Source organism: Anas acuta, chromosome 19 (genome assembly GCF_963932015.1).
Source record: "Anas acuta chromosome 19, bAnaAcu1.1, whole genome shotgun sequence".
Lineage (NCBI taxonomy): Eukaryota > Metazoa > Chordata > Aves > Anseriformes > Anatidae > Anas > Anas acuta.
Genome location: NC_088997.1, coordinates 7,973,377 through 7,993,544, shown reverse-complemented (window position 1 = coordinate 7,993,544; position 20,168 = coordinate 7,973,377). Strand labels below are relative to the sequence as shown.

At 55.2% G+C, this 20,168-nt stretch overlaps 1 protein-coding gene across 1 annotated transcript in view; it reads left to right on the top strand.

Moving 5' to 3' along the window:
- The first annotated feature begins 973 nt into the window (after positions 1 to 973).
- Positions 974 to 20,168, top strand: part of ATP2A3 (ATPase sarcoplasmic/endoplasmic reticulum Ca2+ transporting 3) — a 43,656-nt gene continuing 24,461 nt past the window's right edge. Inside the window, 5 exon segments of the mRNA XM_068655768.1 lie at positions 974 to 1,277; positions 14,453 to 14,470; positions 14,941 to 15,023; positions 18,647 to 18,751; positions 19,121 to 19,259. Coding sequence (XP_068511869.1) covers positions 1,160 to 1,277; positions 14,453 to 14,470; positions 14,941 to 15,023; positions 18,647 to 18,751; positions 19,121 to 19,259 — 463 coding nt within the window. The 5' untranslated portion in view covers positions 974 to 1,159.

The window sequence follows — 20,168 nt, the reverse complement described above, 5'->3', positions numbered from 1 at the left end:
GGTCTGGATGTACCCAGAGGCTGGGGGAGGCTGCTGGAAGCCCACCTTGGCCGGGGCACGGGGACACCGCTGGGGCACGGGGTTTGGGCCACCACGGGTGCGGGCTGGCCGCTGGCCTCGGCTGGTTGTACCCAGGGGTTGGGGCAGCCTCGTGTGTGTGGGCAAGGGGAGCTCGTCCAGTGCACATGGAGGGCTGCTGAAGGGACGTTCGGGTGCCAGAAAGTGACTTCGGGTACCAGGAAGTGACATTTGGGTGCCAGAAAGTGACATTTGGGCGCAAGAAAGTCATGTTTGGCTGCCAGAAACTGACATTTGGCTACTAGAAACTGATGCCCGGCTACTAGAAGATGATGCCTGGCTACTAGAAGATGATGTTTGGCTACTTTCTAGTACTGAATTTTGGCTACTAGAAACTGATGTCTGGCTATTAGAACCTGACATTTGGCTACTAGAAGCTGACTTTTCGCTGCCAGATATTGGCATTTGGCTACTGGAAGCTGGCGTTTGGCTACTAGAAGCTGATGGCTGGCTACTAGAAACTGATATTTGGCTACTAGAGGCTGATGTTTGGCTGCCGGAAACTGATATTTGGCTACTAGAATCTGATATTTGGCTACTAGAAACTGATGCCTGGCTGCTAGAAGCCGACATTTGACTACTAGAAGCTGGCGTTTGGCTACTAGAAGCTGATGCCTGGTTGCCAGAAACTGACATTAGGCTACTAGAAGCTGACATTTGGCTACCAGAAGCTGACGTCTGGCTGCAGGAACCCCTCACTCCGGCAGAGCATTGCCAGCAGCGCAGCCCCCCCGGCACAGGGGGACATTTGGAGCAGGGAGCGGGGACCCCCGGGCCGGTTGTGGAGGGGGCGGGGGGGGGACACCACGGGCACGGCCCCGGGGCCGGGCAGCGCTGTCCCGGGCCGACCCGGGCACGGTCCCGGGGGGGGCCGGGGGAGGCGGGGAGGGGCGGGGAGGGCCGGGAGGAGGGGCCGGGCGGCGGCTCCGCTCCCCGAGGTGCCGGCGGAGGGCGAGCGGCGGCGGCCCCCGAGTGCGCTCCGTGCGCGGCCCCGGGAGCCCGGCGGCCGGTCCCTGAGCCCCCTCCCCTCCTCTCCCCATCCCCGGACCCCCCTTCCCCTCCCCGGGCCGTTGTTGGGGGCATGGAGGCGGCGCACAGCCTGCCCGTGCTCGACGTGCTGCGCCGCTTCGGCGTGGCCGAGAGCTGCGGGCTCAGCCCCGAGCAGGTCCGGAGGAGCCGGGAGAAGTACGGCCCTAATGGTGAGTGTGGGGTGCCGTGGGGTGCGGCGGTATGGGGTGGGGGGCGGTGGGAGGATGCGCGGGGGCACCCCGAGGGACGCCCGGTGGTGGGCATGGGGGGGGCCGGGGGCACCGGGAGCTGTGCTAGGGCTGGGGGGAGGTTTGGGGTGGGTGTGGAGGGGGCTGGGGGGGCTCTGGGGGAAGTTTTTGTCCTGGCCGGGGTGCGGGGAGTGCCCCAAAATTGGTCCGGAGAGGGCCCGCTGCTGGCTTGATGTGGGGTGGCAGCGGGGTGGCAGTGGGGTTGCAGAAGGACATGGGGTGGCAGCAGGGTGGCAGCAGGACGTGGAGTGTCAGTGGGGTGGCAGCAGGGTGGCAGTGGGACACAGGGTGGCAGCAAGGTGTGGGGTGGCAGCAGGGCTTGGGTCCCTGCGTGGCCATCGGGTGCTGCTGCGGCTCCTTTGGGGCGAGCAGCGAAGGGCAGCATCTCTCTGCAAGCTCTCAGCACAACCACCAGCCTGGGACCCACTGGGTGCCCCCAGCCCGTTGAGTGGGGACAGGGTCTTGGGTAGCACCCCAGCCCCAGGGGGTCCCATCCTGCCCGGCAGCACCAGCCCTGAGCCCCCCCAGCCGCAGGGATCGGAGCCTCCCACCCGCTGCCTGCTTTGGGGGCAGAACCCCCCAAAATTGCCGGTTCTGATCCCAGGCTACACTCACTCCCCAAATTCCCCCTGGCCCCAGGGTGGCCCCTGGGTGCTCCATGCCATGGGGCAGTGTCACCTGCAGGCCTGGCCGCTGCGGGGCTGGCGGTGCCTGCTCCTGTTTGCCCAGGTGAATCATCCTCCCTGAGTCAGGCTGCTTGGTGGCACCGGGCTCTCTGCCTCCGGAGAGGTGCCTCGAGCGTGTGGCGTAGGTGCCAAGCGAAGGCTTAGCGGTGGCAATAAATTTTTCTCTTTGAATTTGTTTCTTTTTCACCCCCCTCACCTCCCTCAAGCAGTGGCCGTGCGCTCGCCTCCTCCATCTGCGGTGCAGCAAATTTTGCTCCCGACCACAAATTTCTTACAAAGTGGTGATCCGTGAGAGCCTCTCGCCTGGGGGTGTCCCGTGGCTGTCGCCTTCACGGCACAGCCCTGTGCCTGCTGCCCAGCGCAACGTGCGGGCAGCAGCATGGGTGCAAATGTGGCGGAAGGCTTCAAAAAATAATGGCTTTTTGCGCTTTTGTGCAAATCTTGGGTTTTTCTTGTGTGTGGCTCAGGTGTGACCGCTTTTGTGTTAAAATGGTGAAGAATGGGACCCTGTGTGGCTTGTTCTTTTTGTTTTAAAAGCTCATTTTTAAGCAAAGGGCCTTTTTTCCAGCACGGTGAGGGCTTGCAGGCTGTGTTCTGGCTGCAGGAGCCGGCACCTGCACGCCCTGGGTACCCAGTCTGCTGCGGGAGCGGTGTGGGGCAGCACGGTGGGCTCGAAGGTGGCTCGTATTAAATTGCATTTTAATTTAAGCTTAAATTAAATTTTGGCAGCGGAAGTGCGGGGCAGTTTGGCGTCTCGCTTGAGCTCGCACAGAGCTCAGAAGGGGGAAGAAAATTCAAATCTCGCGTCTCTTGCAGCGCGGAGCAGCCCCGCGGCTCCGGCGGGTTTCATTTTCGCACCCTCCCGGCTCACGTTCATTCATTTCCTTCCACACCTGAAATCCAACTGCCAGTGGCGGTGTGAATCACGGCCCGAAATACAGCATCTTCCGTCAAAACTTCTCCTGACATACATTGGGGAGCTGCCTTCTTCATTTTATTTTATTTTATTTCTGATTGGGTTGGTGCATTTCAGAAATCAGAGCTGCAGCGAGCTGCACCATTGAGCGAGAAGCAGTGGCCTCTGGCATGCTTTATTGAAGTGTGTGTAGGTATTTTGAGGGGCCACCTTTATTTGTGTATATGTATTTTTTTTGGGGGGGGGGCACATTCTTTAGGAGCCTAAAACTGCTTTTCAGTTCCAGCGCTCGCAGCTCCCTTTGTAGGAGGAAGCAGAGCGCAATGCTGATTATTTAATATCTCCAATTAGCGGCTTGGCAGCTGAGCAGCGCGCTATAGATTACTGGGCTCGGAGAAGATATTTCTCTGTTCGGAAGGGCTCATGTTTGAGTTTCAAATCTGTCATTGGCGCTGGCAGCGCGGCGATTTCGTTTGCCAGGGGAGCTGGAGGAGCCGCGGCGCGCTGAGGTCTCGCCGTGGCCACTGGCAAAAGGCTCCCGAGCCCTCGAGCTCCGCGCTGCAGCTGCTTTCAGGCCACCTGAAACAAGAGCTCTGCCTTCTTATTTCAGTTTTTTATTTATTTTTTTAATTTTATGATAGACAGGGCTGGAGGGTACGGGAGTGCCAATGTGTTTTTTTTCTTTTCTTTCTGAACTTAAAAAAACAAAGGCTGAATTTGCTCTGAAATGATTCCAGCTCTGCCGAGGAGTGACAGATGTAAGCAGGAGCTGCCCCGCGGCCAGCCGAGTGATTTTTCTGATTTAAATATAGCCGTGATTTCTCTTCCTAAATGGATTTCCATGTGTAAATGAGCGCACATTTCGGGCACGGTATTGCCAACGTTAATGCATATGCATAATTTTATTTGCCTCATCAGTAACCTAAATGGGCTGTGAATGTCAGCGGAGTCAAGCGCCGGGCTGTTTGCAGCATGGGGGCATTTATCTCTTTGCGTGCCACCTCCTCCAGCTCCAAAGCAAAATCCCTCCTGCAGTGGCGATGGCAGCGGGCAGGATCAGGCCCTTCTCCTCGGCCTTTCACCCATCCCCTGCGGGACCCCAGCGGTGCCTGGGGTGACCCCAAAACCCTGCCTGGTGGCCTCCAGAGCCTCGTGCGCCCCGTTGTGAGATGCGACAGTGACGGCATTACCTGCTGCCTGTCCTAAGGGTTATCATCATTAAAAGATTATTATTAAGAGCCAGCTCCAGCACCAGGGAAACACCCCGGCTGCCTCCCAGCCCGGGTTATCGCTCCGGCTCGCTCCTGACAGTTTTAAAAAAGAAAGAGAGAAATTTCTGTTTGGTGCTGAAACGTTTGAGGTGCCGGCAAGGAGGGGAAAAGCAGCATTTTCTGACTCATCTCACTCTGCTCTCTGTTCCTCTGCGCATCGCCCACCTTTTCCACCCCCGAAACACACGCTTAGCAGTCTGATTCATAAACACGCTACGTGGTTTTTTGTGTGTTTTTTTCTTTCTTTCTTTTTTTTTTTTTTTCTCCTCCTCCAAATCCTTTCCCTTAGGAGAAATGCTGATGCACTCAAACAGTGTGAGCACCTTCAGGGTTGTGGAGAGACCATGTAATTTTCCTAACTGGACGATAGGAAATTTGGGGTTTGAGCCCCACACCTTCCTCTGGGGTTACCCAATTCCATACCTACCTTTTTGCTGAGGAAAAAAAAAACAAACAGTGAATAAGGAGCAACATTCAGAAAACCTCCCATGCACCCTGTCCTGCCTGCCTCCTGCAGCAGTTTAACCCATCCAGGGCGAGCAGAGGCAGGGGCAGCACTGGTGTGGAAGGGGTTTTTGTGCAGGTGCACCCACGGGCCTTGCCTTTACCTAGGGGTTTACCCTTGGGGTTTCCCCCCGAACTTCTTGCACCAGTGTTATTTCTTTAATATTTGTATTTTCCTGCTGGTTGGGGGCTGCTCACTGCTGTGCTGCAGAGCACAGAGCGGGGTGCGCTACGGCTTCCCAAAAGTGCACCCCACGCACACAGATCCTCTTGTCCCGGTATTTCAGGTGTCTGTTTTAACAGAGCTGAGTGATTTTGGCCCGTTCGGTGCCGTTTGTGCCGTACAGCCCCCAGCCTGCTTGCTCTTCCCCCCTTGCAGCTCGGTCTGTGCCTGTTTCAGCCTCTTGCAGTCACCAGATCCAGTTCTGAGCCACCGAGTCGCTGTTCTACAATCAAATCATCTCTCACGGCTCAGCTTTAAAAAATGTTGTTGATGTTTAGGTTGCAAGTTAGTTTAAATATTTTCACTTTTCTCCTTGCTCGAACACAAAACAATTTTGTTGCTTTGGATTTCTTGCTACCAGAGAGATTTTCTCTGCCGGAGGAGCGTGCGTACCGCTGCGTTTTCGCTTCGTGCTTTCTCTCCTGCTGCTGGTGGGAGAGCAGGGCCCCGTGCTGCCGATGCGGCTCCCTGTCCTGTGGTTCGCTCTGTGCTGCCAAATCCTTGCCCTGCACACACGTGTGGCCGGCATCACCGCTTGCACAACCACTGCTACGTGCTGCTAGCACCGGGCTTGCGGAGCCCTTTATCCACACAGGTCCCCTGGGACCACGTGTACATGGCATGTTGGGTGACCCCCCGTCCAGCTGGTTCTCTGCCCTGTGATGCGTTCATTCATCTGCTTCTAAAAGAATTTTATTATTTTTTTTGGTGCTTTTTCATATGCTCAAACCTCTGCGGGCACCAGCTTCGATTTTTCTCCCACGTGCAGCGTTTGCAGACCTGGGTGGGATGGTGATGCCCGACCAAAATGTCATTTATTTATTTATTTATTTATTTATTTATTTATTTATTTATTTATTTATTTATTTATTTATTTATTTATCTATTTTAAGGACAATTCATTGCAAACCATCATCCCAAAGCTCAGCACGGGTACACTGTGCCTGTCACCCAGCTAGGTGCTGGACAGGGAGCACCCCCTCGGGGGGGTCCATGGGGCAGCACATTGAGCCCCCAGGCACCCCGTCCCCACCGACTTCTATTACTGTGTGTGTGCCATGCTGTTGGTATCATGACTCACAATCTTTTTTTTTTTTTTTTCCAACATCTCAGTGCTGTAGTATCGGAGGCAGAACTTATAACAGTAACCTACATTAAGAAAAAAAAAAAAAAAAAAGAAACTAAAATAAAATTGCCAAGCGCCGCAGCGAAGCGTCTGCAGCGATTATCGCGCTGTAAAACAGGTAGCGGGAGAAGGCTGGAAGTGCTGAGGGGCTGGAGCCAAAAAGCAATAGAGAAAATTGTGGTTACTTGAGTGTTTCCATGACGTGAGCGCGCCGCCTCCGTGGGCGTCGAACCCCGCGGGTTAACCGGCTGCAGGCAGGGCTGCTGCGATGGGCGACGGGGCGGGAGGCTCCCCGCTCCCCTTGGGATTAATGCAATTAGTGCTAATGGATATTTTCCGGGGGCTTGAAGCCGTGGTTGGGGGGGTGCTGCTCACCTTCTGCAGCCCGTGGGGGAAAGGGGAGAGGGGTCGTGTCCTGAATTTTGCTCTTTTGTTGGGATTTTTGTGTGTTGAATGAATCCTCGCCGGCGATTCACCTCGTGCCTGTAGCTGGTGTTTGTGGGAACCTCCCAGCGCTGAGGTCGGGCTGCTATCATCCTATAAAAGCCCTTTCTCTCTATTTATTTCATTTTATTGCCTATTTATTTCCCTGCCATTGCTGTTACCTGCAGCACCCCCGGGCTCGGGCACGTCCCCGTGGGCTGTGCGCTTGGGTGCAGTCACCAGCACCGTGCTTCTTTGGGGTGAAACGCCAGCCCCAGCCTCTCTGGGGAGGTCTGAACCTCGTGCACCCCAAAACGTAGGTGCCCCCGCTGTGCTCACAGCAACCCTCCTAAAATTTAAATTTTCCAATACCTGCTGCCCGTGCAGCTGGATATGCTGACGCAGGTCACCCCATTTGATTATTTCATCCCCCCCCTGCACGCCTGGGCTGCGTTTGCAAATCACCGTGGCCTTTTGGCTCAAAGATCCCCTAACGGAGGGGAAACAACCCAGGGGCAATAAAAAAAAGACCTCTTTCCTAGCCAGAGCTGCCGTGCCCGTGCCCGGCTGGGGCTCGGAGGGTGCATGCCCTGCACACCGGGGGCACCGTCGGCGCTGCGACGTTTTGGGGAGGAAATCCGCTCCTTGCTCTTGCGCCTCCCCTGCGCCCCGGGGTTCCTGTCCGCGGTGTTTTGGCATCGGGTGTTTCCTGCTATTTAGACCGGGTGTATTTTAAACCAGCCCTGGGGGGGGAGGCGGAGAAGGGACGGGTGTTACTGTGGGCCGCAGGGCAGGGCTGCCCCTGGTACAGCCAAATATGAGGAGCTCAGGCTGGGTGATGGTTGGTTGTGGTTCCCCCTCCCCATGTTTTTATCCTGTTTTTTCCTTTCTAAAATGCCTCAGATGCCCCCACGTCCCACTGCCATCACCCCCTTCACCCCAGCCTGTGCAGCGCTGTGCCCACCTTTTAATTTTTATTTTTTAATTGTTATTATTTCTGCTTTGGAAACATTTTTTTTTGCACTTGTGGCTGATAAAAATCGGTTGGTTCCTTTTTGGGAGGGGTGCGTGGGCGGGGGAGATTCTCTTCTCTTCCTTAGCTGCGGGGAGCAAAGTGCAGAGCTGCGAGGAGGAACTCGGGCAGCAGTGACTCGGTCCCCTCTGCCTGCCCAGGGAAGCCAAATCCCCAGGGTTTTGCCCCAAAACCATTGGTTTGGTTGCCCACGCTTACCCTTGGCCAAGCTGGACCGATGGAGCCAGCATCCGAGGTGGGGACACCCCTCATGCTGCCCGGCGCCGTTACCTGCCTGCGCTCCCTTCTTTTTTTTTTTTTTTTTTTCCATTTTGCAACCTCCAAGTCAACAAAACCCGCTAAAATAAGGAAAATGTGGTGAGCGAGTGGAAAAAGGAAAACAGAGTTGCAGGGGAGAGGCGGCCCCGAGCCTCCCGCTCGCTCCGTGGAGGACGGCGTTCCCCAGGGCTCCGCGTGGTTTGGGTTTTGCTGCTTTTCTGCACTTCTGCATGGTTTTTCCCTTTTTCACCTCTTCTTGACACTTGTCTTCTCAACACTAAGTCTTCTTAAACTTGTTTGCTGGTACCTTTATAGGTCTCTGCGTAGGTGTCTGTGTCTTTGTAGGTCCATTCCAACTGAACCAGTCTACTCCATACACATCTGTATCTGTAGATATATGTATATATCATACACGTGTGTGTATCTATGAAAATAAAATTCCATCCTTTACATGCACACATCATACACAATGGGAAGAAGGTCACGGAAATAAGATTAAATGGGCCCCACTCTTCCAGCAAGCTGCCTCCTTGTGGGAAGTTAATGGGCTCAACTACCCAGGGATGCGCGATCCCCGGAGAGTTCAGCCCTGAAAGTATGAATTGCCCAGCTCATCCCTTTTTCCCATCCAGAAAGACTTTTTTTTTCTATTCTGCAACATATATATATTTTATTTTTTCTTCTGATATAATTTAAACTCAGTGCTGTGCATACTTCATTTGCCACAAACACCCATCCAAGGCGATCGCTGAAAATAGCCCAGAGAGCGGGGGGCAGGAAAAGCCAGCGTGTGTTTGGGGAGCGGGGTTGGCTGGGGCAAGGAGTTCTGGAAAATAAAAAATAAAATAAAAAAAAAAAAGCAAAACATAATAATAATCTGTGCTGAAGTTAATTGAGGTTAATTGAGTTTAACAGCAGCTCATTAGCTGCGGTGCGGGGCAGGGCCGGTGGGCGCTGTGCTGCCGTAGCCTGGCCGCGCGTTGCCAGCCCGCCTGGCTTTGCCAGCAGATGGGAGTCGCCTGGAGATGGGAATATCCCGGCTGTCGGATTTCACAAACGCTTTCAGGAGTGGGAGGCGTTTCCTCCAGAAAACAAACAAATGGAGAACAACAAAAACAAAACACACACCCTACCCCATCCGAGACTGTGTGTATTGGGATGGGGTCAGCCCCACAGTTTCAGCCAGGGCTTTCTCTTGATGAAGAAGGGAACAAGCAGTGTTTGGGTTGAAAAATAATATATTTCAGGGCTTTAGGTGTTTACTGAGGTTGCTGGCTTTGCTTTTGGGGGGTTACACCTTGCAAACGTCCCCCCCTGGTTTGGTAGCACTGCATCCACGCTGGTTGTGATTCAGTCCCAAGCCTGCGGTGTGCCAGAGGTCAAGCAAAAAAATGTGGAAAAGCAAATGGGTTGTTTTGGTGGGCAGGAGTGCTGCAAAGAGCTCCTTGTGAGGGGGGAAGCTTGGTCTCGTTCTGCCTCTGTCCCCCTGCCCCACGCCGCAGCAGCCCCTCGCTGCGTGCTGAGCGACATCGCTCCGCCAGGAGCAAGTGCACCCAGTTCTGGCTGTGCGCCCTGCTCTCATTTTCCTGCCTGGTTTTCTTACCTTTGCAGCCCACTATGCCATTTCTCCTGTTTCTTAAGAAAAAAAAAGCCATGAGCACGTTTCCGCCCGGCTCTTCCCCAGATCTTATGGAACTCAGCCTAAAGGCAGCAGTGCAATTCCAGCACCAAATGCCCTCCCCGGGGATATTTAAAGCCTGCAGGGGCTGAGCCAGCATCGTGAGGGCTTCGGCACCGCCGCCTCTGCAGCTTGGTGTGTTTGGTTTGCTAAGCTGTTATGTTAGCATTATTTAATCCTAAACATTATTAAATTTTATGCCGCTGGGTGTTTGACTCGCTGGCTGCCTTGCAGCATGGTGTGGCAGTCCCAGAAGTGTTGCAAAGTCGGTGTTTTGCTTGCCTTGGCATGGATGGGGCTTTGGTTTCTGAACATTTGCTGGTTTGGGGAGATTTTGGCTCCCCAAAAAAAAGGATTTTAGCGGAGGCATCACGCTGATGGTGATGGTGGCCAAGGGCAGAGCCTGCAGGGATGGAAATCCATTTCTGTGCCAACAGAACGACTGAGGTAAAAGCAAGCACTGGAGCATCAGGGGGAAATTCTGGGGAAAAAAAAAAATAGTTGTAGGGCAAAAAAATTAAACCTGCAAGAAGAGGATCGCAGAGTGCTGCTGGGCTCGCAGGAGGCAGTGGGGTTCCCTCACCGAGCCCGTGGGTGAGGCTGAGCCGGGGCTGAGCTGGGCAGGGGAAGCTGTGCCTGGCTGTGGGGATTGTCCCCTCAAGGTTTGGGGTGCAATTGGGTGAAAAAAGCCCCATCTTAAGCTTTATTTTGTTCCCCTGCCTTTATTTTATTTTATTTTATTTTTAAATGCCCCCGAAGCTGTTACTATTTAAATGCAGATTTTTAGCTTTTCCACCCAGGAGCCAGAGCTGGAAATTCTTTCCACTGCCTTGGTGCAGGAGGGAACAAAACCTGCCTTTAGGCTGCTCACATCGCCCGTCTGAGGCCAGGGCTGTGCATTCCCCCTGCCACACACCCCCTGTGCCCCAGGGACCAGCAGGGACCACCGGGGGGACAAGGCCACCGGGTGTGGCCCCGGGCTGGGGAGTCCCATTTCCCCATGTTTTTCCCCGAAATTTCCCCAGGCATTTTTAAAGGGACTTCAGTTTTGCAAATAAGGCTGCTGGCCTGACCGGGGACTTGAATTTTCAGGGGAAATGGGTGAAATATTCTCCCCTTGTTCTCTTAGCATTGAGAGAAGGCAGAGAATGGGCTTGCATGTGGGTTTTCCCTAAAGAATAATTTGCTTTCCTCCATGGAGGAGGCTGCTTGGGGCTTTGTGGCCCCATTGCAGGATCCCTGTGCACGGTGTTGGAGGGGAGCTGCCCTTTGCAGGATGCTCACAAAATTTCGGGGATGAGCCATTCCCAGGAGCAAAGGAAGGGGAATTTGGGGTGGGACAGGCAGGTTTTTCCTAATGCCTTCTGCTGAGCTCTTGGGACTGTGGGGCCACCCTCGCTGCTTGAACCATCGCCCTGCCCTGAACACTTCCTTATTTATTTATTTATTTTCCTTATTTTGGGGCTGCCATCGCCTCTCCAGGCAGGATGCCGGGATCCTGCAGAGCTCGGGGACGCTGCCAGAGCAGCGATCCCGGGGTGTTTGCCGTGGGAGGGGTGCTCATCCCTTGGCCCTTTTATCTCGGTGCTGGGGGTGCAGGAGGCAGGTGCAGTGCGGTAGGCAAATCAGGCTCCCCCCGGCACGGCGCACCCCGGGCTTTGCTTATAGGGAGGGGGGGAGAACGGGTGGCAAAGCTTTTGGGGCTGTCCCCGTGGGGAGGGTGGCACCTGGGAGCGGGCTGGGTGCTGTTACATGCTCGGGAGGCTCCAGCACGAAGCTGCACGTGGAAGGAAAGCCGAATGGGGTAACTCTGCGTTGTCCCCTGCGAGCATCGCACCATCAGCCTCCGGTGCTTGTCATCCACGATAACACTAAAACACTAAAACGGCTCAGCCTCCAAACACATTGCTTTGTGCTCTTGCAACTCAAGGGTGGTGGTGAAAAAGCAGCTGAGCACCCATTCCCAGGAGGGATTCCCACCGAGCAGGGGATGGGGAAACCCAGCAGAGGGGTTTGGGGGCTGCAAAAGCCCACACGGTGCCGGCCACCACCGGGGCAGGGAGCGGGGCCTTGTGGTGCTGCTGGAAATAACAATTTGTTCTGCGGGGTGAAGGATCCCAGAGCAAGTCCTGCTTTGTGTCACTGGGGGAGGCTGCTGTCCCAGCTGGGGATGTTTTATTTTATTTTATTTTTTTTACTCTTTATACCACTTTTTTCCTGCCTGTTGGCGAGGTCTGGGAATTGGATGCGTCGCTTGTTTTACCCCTCCATTTCCCCTTCACTGCGTATGGAAAAATAAATTAGAGGAAGGGGGAAAAAAATTAAACAGAATTTACAGCATAGAAATACAGCCTGAAGGAAGTTTTGGAGCATAGGGTGGGGGTGATGCTGGTCCTTAGTCCCAGGCTGGGTGCTGTGCTTCTTCGGGCAGGGCGAGCCAGGTCCTGGTCCCGCCTGGTCCCTGTTGCTCTCAGGGGGATGCACGGTGCTCGCATTGCCTGGCTCTGGGGCATCACCCTTCCCTCCCTGCTCGGTAGCAGGCTTGTTTCCCATAAGGGAAATCTGACTTTATTCTGGGGAAGCTACTGAAATGTTGGGAAAAGGGTGTTCAGATGCTCACTGTCAGGGGACACGCTCCGGGTCTGAGCGTGCACCTGAAACGTTTCCTTGCAGTGCCTCCCGTGCCACCCTGCCATGTTTTATTTGTTTGCTCTGACCCGGAAAACGGGGCCGGATCTCCCCGAGGGCGCTCAGCTGGCACCGTGCTGCCAGCAGCTGGTACCTGGGCTGCTTTGCCTCGCTGTCACCTGCTCACCGTGCCCTCCACGTCACCGGTGCCAGCCCTGCTGCGCTGTTTGAGTTGGCGATAGCGGCCCCCTGCCCGCCCCACCTCTGCCTCGTGCCTGCCCTTGGAGCATCCCACACCCATATAGTCTGGCAGCGGGGATTCCCATTTCAGCCCGTCTGCACTCACTGTGCTGTCCCACGGGACTCGTGGATTTGGGTTTTTGCTGCTCTGCGTTGGGTTTTGTTGTGACACGGCAGCGCTGCGGCCATGGCATGGCACCGGCTGCGCTGCGCTGCCTGGTACCACGGGGCTGACCCGATAAAACCTGGGGTTTGGAGAGCAGGGCGAATCCTCTTATTTCTAGTAGGGTGCTGGAAGTGAGAGAAGGGGGCTTCAACCCCAAACTTGCTCATTTTCAGGTGGTTTTAAGTGGATGCAGACCCGAAAATGTCAGTGCATTACGGCTTTCGGCCCTTTTTTGCAGGGTGCAAAGTGGGTGCTGAGCTGTCATGTGAAGGGAGGTGGAAAGGGGCACCACCCAGAGGAGGTTTGCCTAGTTCCCAGTATGCTCAAAATCAGCTTTTTTGGGGGGGGAAGTAGCTGCAACAGCACTGCAGCTGGTTGGGGTTTGGTGGCAGCAGTGTCACGGTGTCACCCCGGTGGCGGTGAGACCCGTGCTGCCGGCGGGGTGTTGGCTTCCTCCTGAGTTCACGGTAACCCATTTTCCTGCCCCCTCCGCAGAGCTCATGCAAAGTCCCCGCTCTGCAAACAGCCTCGCCGCGACTCCTCATGCAAACCATGCCCGGCAGAGGCACAACGGGCCGGCGGCGTTATGCACGGCTGCTCGGGGCGCAGCGTCACCACGGGGTGCCACGGCAGAGCTGGGACCTGGCCGAGCACCAGGTGCCCCTTGGTCTGTCACCTTGCATGGTCGCACCCCTAAAAACCCAGCCTGGATGGGGAAAACGGCCCTGGGTGCCCCCTGCCCTTCGTTTTGGGGTTGGGGAGAGGAAGCTGCGGGCGGGGAGGAAGCTGCTTGCAAAAGGGAGAAGAGCAGCTTTCCTTCTGCTGCTCTGTAGAACAAGCCAAAATGGTGAAGCCCTTCCAAGAATTTCATTTTTTTTTCACTGTGAGAGTAACTACGGGTGTTACATTGGGGTCTGTGCCCTCCTCATGGTGGCAGGGCTTTGGAGCATCGTTATTTAGGATTTTTGGAGGGACTCGGGCTTAAAAAACCTCCCAGCGAGCGCCTCTGCCAGCAGTTGAGGGGTGAACATGCAGGGTGCTTGTTTTCACCGTTTTGCTCAGTGAAGGTTGCTGCTGGGGCTTTTTGTTGTGTGTTTCTTCTTTTTTTTTTTTTCCTTTCTCATTTCTCTGAATGAAAATAGAGGGTGGAAAACAGCCGAGCTGGTTTCGCTTCCTGCTCTCACACGTAGGGCTCTGCACGGGGGGCTTGGGGCGGCCGGAGGCACCCCGCGTCTGCCCTCGTCCCCCTATTCCCTTAAAAACCCAAGGAGCTGGAGGAATGCCTTGGTTTGCTAGACAGCTGCAGGAATCTTATTGATGTAGGATAAGGCAAACCCTTACCGGACAGGTGGGCTGTGACGGGTGCATGGAGCTATTGGGGTGTTTTGGTGCCGTTTTGGGCTCGGCTTGCTGGGAGCAGTGTGGCAGGAGCATGGCTTGGACCAGCACAGCATCGCCTTTGGATTTCCTTCCCAGCGTGTTGCAGGCTGTGAAATACAAGGGGATAATACATGTAGGAAACGTGGTGGGGAAGTTACAGGCCCCAGCAGGACCCTACTGCTCCCTGGCAGTGCGTTTTATGGGGTGCTCAGAGCTTTCTGCCCCAGGATTGGAGAGGGCAGCTCCCGAGGGTGCTGGGCTCTTTGGAGGCGAGCGTTTTTAGGCAGGCTGAGCGCAGGGCTGGATGCTGCCGCGCCCCAGCAGCAGGGAAATGACATTTCCTGGCACGGGGAGCACCCGGCGCTGCCTGCCTGATGCCAGGCGTTGAAGTCTGGTCACAAGCAGCCTTCCCGTGGCAATATGTGCAGCACGAGCTGTGGCTGGGGTACTCGGTGAACTGCTGGGGTATAAGGGATTGCTACGCTGTTCCCAAATTAATATATTTTTTTTCTCTTCCCATTTTTTTTCCCTTTCTGCTGGCTGGGGTATGGATGGAAACCCCCAGAGCTCCCTGCAGAAGAAGGTAAGTGGGGGTGCGTGCCCGGAGGTGTGGGTGGGACGGGGGGGTGAAAGCTGGGGATGAGGCTGCTGGAGGAAGGGGAGTGTGCGGGGTCATCTCTTCTAATCTCAATTTTAATCCCAGAGACAGCTGGGCTGAGAACAGGGCCTCCCTCTGACGGAAAGGCTACCAGGTGGGAGTAGGAACACAGAGGATTTGGTTTCTTTAGTTAAAAACAAGTGTAGTAGAAACAGGGCAATGCCAGGAAGGAAGGCATTGCGTGTTAGAGAGAAAAATCCCTCCCTGCTGCAGGTGGAGCTGGTGATGCCAACGGCAGATCCAGGACATGAATGTTTACTCTCATTTGGGTGTCCCCTGCAGTGCCCGGAGCAGCGATGCTGCAGGCTCTGGGGGCCCTACTGCCCTCCAAATCCCCTGCCTTATGGGGCATTTTGGGCACTGCCGGTGCTTGAGCTTGTGTGTTTTCCCCCTAGGAAAGTCCCTCTGGGAGCTGGTGCTGGAGCAGTTCGAAGATCTCCTGGTTCGCATCCTCCTGATGGCCGCTTTCCTCTCCTTCGTGAGTACCGCGGGCGGGCTGCGGCACCCCTGGGTGCTGGTGGGAGCTGGGGTGAGGGGGGCTTAAAAGGAGCCGTGTTCAAACAGAGCATCGCATTTCCATCAGCACTGGTGAAATAGGGCGGGGTTGCTTATTTTTAGGGGGGGTAAAGAGGCCAGAGGGATGCAGGTGCTGGCTGGAGGGGATGTGGTGCGCTGGTACCACACGTGCGTAGGTGAGGCTGGAGGACTTCTCAGCACTGCTGAGCCACCCAACAGCGATATCCCGCAGCTCTCCAACCTTCCTTACATTTCCCTAAGACCATACAGGCAGAAAGGGGCCCAGGGGCACGGTTCCATCAGCTGATCCCAGCGTTGCTGCTTAGAGTTAATGCCAATAGCGTGAATTAAATTAGAAGCCCTGGAGTCATCTGCGTGCCTTGAAGCTTTGCCACTGCCAGATTCTTCTGCCGCAGTTTAATGATATCTTGGCAGCCTTGGCTCCTTTCATTCAAGTAATCCGTGCTGAAAAATTCATGTCAAGCTGTTGAAGAAGGCACAGCTGGATGTTTTTTCTCAGTTCCTTTGGAAGATGCTCTGTCCCCACCCGTTCATTCAGCTTGGGACTTCTGACACGACCTAGAGCCCAACTAAATAACACCAAGGATGGGCAGGGGAGATCTGGAGATAACTCCTAGCCCAAGGGAAGCGTCAGAGCTACCCATCCTGAGTGTCTTTCAAAACTTCTGAAGGGGATCTCCGATGGTGGAGACCTGACAGAGGTGGATCGAGCCCTTCGCTACCCTGGGGGTAATCACACCTGGCTCTGCCGCGCTGCCTGCTGAGCCCTGCCGCTATTTCTTGGCTCAGACCTGGGCAAGGAGATCCCGTTGTGTGTTTGCAGCTGCAGAGCAGACCGTGTTCTTCTGGAGGCTGCTGTCGTGCCCCCCTGGGGCTACCAGAAGGCTGCGGTGCTGGGGTTGTAGGGCTGGGGTTTGGGGCAGAACCCCAGTGGGAGCGGGTTGGGAAGGGGCTGCCAGGGGAAATGAGATGGGCCCAAAACTTTTTTGTGTGATCTGTCTGTATTGTCTGACCCTAATTTGATGAGCAGTATGGGCTGTGTGTGTTCTCGTTGTCGGCTCAGAACGTGCATCAGCCCTTTTTCCTGAATTCCCTCGGCTGAGGGAAGCATTTTGATTTCCCCATTTGTCACCCCGTGTGAATCTGTGATGCATTCACTGATGTTTTTCAGGGTTTCAGCCTTCTTCCCCCTACTTTGTTAGCACTGTGCTAAATGTTTTCATCGATTTAGGCCCAAAGAGCCTCTTTTGGTGTCCCTTCCCTGCTCCTAATTCTTCCCAATTTCTTTTCAACATTACTTTTCATCGAGCACAACATGTGCTGTGCCTCTGCGTGCATGGAGGTTAAATAGTTAGGGAAAATCACTTCCCTTTGCATCTTTTCTTTGGGAGCTTTGGACAGTAAGGACTGGCAGCACAAAAACATCCCAAGGGGTGTGTGCAGCACCTGCCTTGGAGCCTGGCCATGGCTTGGAAGCCGTCGCTGTGCTGCTGGGGTCAGGTAGGACGGCGCCGTTTCTCTGGCAAAAAATGGTGATGCAGGATGGAGAGCGGGTTTGGAGGGCAGGAGAGAAGGCAATGGGTCTGCAGAGACGTCTGTCCACGGGGCAGCAGCATGGATATGTGAGGTGAGCCCCGAAATTCCCCGTGCCGTGTTCGGGTGCTGCCAGCAGCGATGGGCACCGGGCTGATGCACGTGCCGAGGCCAGGAGGGGCTGGGAGCATTTCCAGCCCTCTGTGGCTTCTCTCCTGGGAGTAACGTCTCCCTCCTGAAGCCCTTCTGCTGCTGCGTGGAGGCATTCAGATTTTGGATTCGAAATGAAAATCCAATCTGTTGTTTAATTTTTACTTTTTTTTTTATTCTTCCTCTGGCCTGGCAGCGTTTCGGCTGCTCGCGTGGGAGCTGCCTCTTGCTGCTGCTCGCGTCCTTCCCGTCCTGCTGGCATGGCCGGGAGGGTTCGGGCATCCCGGGACAGATCCACGGGGCAGGGCTATGGGCAGACACAGTGCATGGGGTACAGCTTTCCTTTAAACCTCTGCTTTTGGGAATGTCACCGGGAGCAGCTTCTGGTAGCGTTCAGCCCCACGGCAGCACACGGTGCTGTCACTTGTCCCCAGACGCTGCCTTCTCCAGCAGCACGGCTTCAGCAGGGCTCTTCCCCCACCTCTTCTGGGGGAGATGCTCCCAGCCTCACCACCTCCACCCCGAGCATCCTTTTTTTGGCTGATTTTAGTCCTTTTTTTTGTGGTGCCCGAGCATTGCACCCCATGAGCTGAACTAGGGAGTGGTTCCTGGTGGGGCTGTGCCTGGATGAGGTTGCACTGCTTCCTTTGCTGTGAAATCAGCTCATGGAAACCTCTCCCCAGGGGTTGCCGTTAGCTCAGTTTTGCTCACAATTTACCTTGGGAGCATCTCAGTGAGGAGATGTTTCCCACCGAGCTGCTGGAGGAATATGTGGGGTTTGGGTTCTGCCACCTAAGGCAGTGGGATGACAAAACGTGTCTCGCGTCTCCTCCTTTTGGCTAACTTAGCAACCAGCTGACCAATTTCATTTTAATAATTTAATTTAATTATATTTAATTAAAAAAGGCGATTCCTTTAAGCTTCCCAGGAAAGGGAGGCCACGTTACTGTCTCTGCTGGAGGAAGAGCTGAAATGCTCGCCCTCTCCTTGGCATGTGCATGGAGGAGAGGCACAGAACCGAGATTTTTTCTAGGTGAATATGAGGAGATGCTTTTACAATTCCCAAACAATGAATCCCTGGCAGCGAAACACTGGAGCTAATGGGGCACAAGGGACACGGGGAGGTTTCCCAAATCCCCTCGAGGCTGTGCAGGGATGTGTTTGGGCTAACCTGCAGTGACACATCACAGCGCACCCTTCAGATGTCACCACCACTGGTGGTTCTCCCATGGGGCTGTGATTGAGCCCAGAGCGGGGGCAGCGCTGGTGCTGGCAGCACGAACTGTCTCCTGCTGGACTAAGTCGTGCGCCACTTATTTTGGGATCCCACCTCATGTAGTCATGACATTTTGAATAAAGGTTTTAGTGCCGGCATTGTACGTCCCACTGGTCTGAAAGCACTGGGTGCCAGGGCACCCAACTGGTAGGGCACCCATGGGAAAAGTGAACGGCGCGGGTAGGACTTGTGGGGAGGTAAGGAGGGAGGCCGGACCCCTGCAAGATAAAAATACATTCCCACAATAGCACATGGTGACATCTTTGCTGGTGATCTGCTCGATGGCTGAGTCTCCTGGCGTGGCTCAGCTCTCAGAGCACACACAGAGCCCCATGGCAAAGGTTTTTGTGCCGGTGCTCGCTGCAGCAGGGCAGCCTGGTGGCGTTGTATTGACACAGCAGGGGTTGACAAGTGGTTAAATGGAGTGAAAATGTTGGTGTGTGCACGCTTCGTGTCTCTTACCTTGGGTCTTAGTGGGATGATCTCACCAGTAAGGAGCCGCAGGGTCGGTCCCTGCCACGTGTTAGCTGCCTTTTCTGAGTATCTCTTAAAATGTTGGTGCTTGTTCTTTCAACTGCTCTGCTCTCCTTCCCTTCTGCTACCAGATCCTGGCCTGGTTTGAAGAAGGAGAGGAGAGCATGACGGCCTTCGTGGAGCCCATCGTCATCATCATGATCCTGATCGCCAACGCCGTGGTGGGCGTGTGGCAGGTAAGGGACAGCCCCGTGTCTCTGCTCTGCGTGGGGGATTATTTATCCACACCTTATCTGAAGTGGGGCTCCTGGAGGCGATAAAGTACGTTGCTGGCTGGTGAAAAATACATCTAGGTGGGAAATGCTGCTTCCCAAACCAAGAGTGAGAAAACCAGACCCAAAGATCCAGGTGGTGTCCAGGAGCTGTTGTGATTTAACCCAGCAGAGATCATTTCAGAGCAAGCAGGGGCAGCTCGGGAAGGCATAGCCCATTCCCCAGCCATGGTGCCAATGGGTGCTGAAGGTGGGGTTGGGGTCGGCGTGCACCCATCTCTGCAGCTTGAAGGAGCCTCCCCTGCTGCAGCTCTGCTCCTCTGCTTCTTGCAGGAGAGGAACGCCGAGAGCGCCATCGAGGCCTTGAAGGAGTACGAGCCCGAGATGGGGAAGGTGATCCGCGCCGACCGCAGCGGGGTGCAGAGGATCCGCGCCCGGGACATCGTCCCCGGGGACATCGTGGAGGTGGCAGGTAGGGCTCCGTCACCCAGCAGCATGGAGGGGAGGGAGCTGGGGATGGGATGGGGATGCTGGCCGGGGGATGATGGCACCCTGCGCCCCGTGGCTCCTTGTCATAGCAGGCTGAGAGCAGCAGCACCGGGGTGCATGCCCTTGGGAGACACGGGGTGGCCCGTGGCTGAGTCCCCTTGGTTTTGCACACTTGAGGTTTTAGTTGCTGCTGTCAAATCCAGCTACACATTTGGGCCAAAATCGGGGCTTATCAACCTGCCGGGGCTTCACCCCATCTGTAGTGTGCGTATTGATTAAAGAGCAGCAACAAAGGGGGGGTTTCAGGCACAGGTACTGGTCTCAGGGGGGCTTCTGGGAAAAGACTTCCCCCCGCGTTGCCCATCAAGCTTATCACCTGGATTTTGGCATGGCAGGACCCCTCTGGCTCTCCTGTCTGGGCTTTGCCCTTGGTTTAGGGTGCCTCAGCGTCTCCTACCTGCCCCACCAGTTAGGAAGCGATGCGTCCCAGTTATCCTCCGTTGTTTGTGCGTTAAACTATGCTGTAAACCCCCAGAGCCCCTGTATTAATCCTCTCCTTTCCTCCTCGTGGCCCTGCTAGTGGAAACAAGCTGCAATCCCTCCCGCCCCGAGCCAGCTCGTTGTTATTTATGTCTTCCAGTTGTGCTTCAGCTGGGAGATGCACATAAAAACCGTGCGGAGGCTGGAGCGGAGCAGCGCCTCCAGCCACGGGCTCCAGCTGCTGACCTGGCCCCGGGGTCTGAAAAAGCTCTGAGGGACATAGGACAGACCTGTGGCACTTGGGGACTGGCTCCGGGTGTCTCTCACAAGCTCTCCCAGGCCCAATTTCTTCCTGTTCACCAAGCCAGGGGAGAAATAACACTGCAAACAGCACAGGGACTTGCGCCCATCA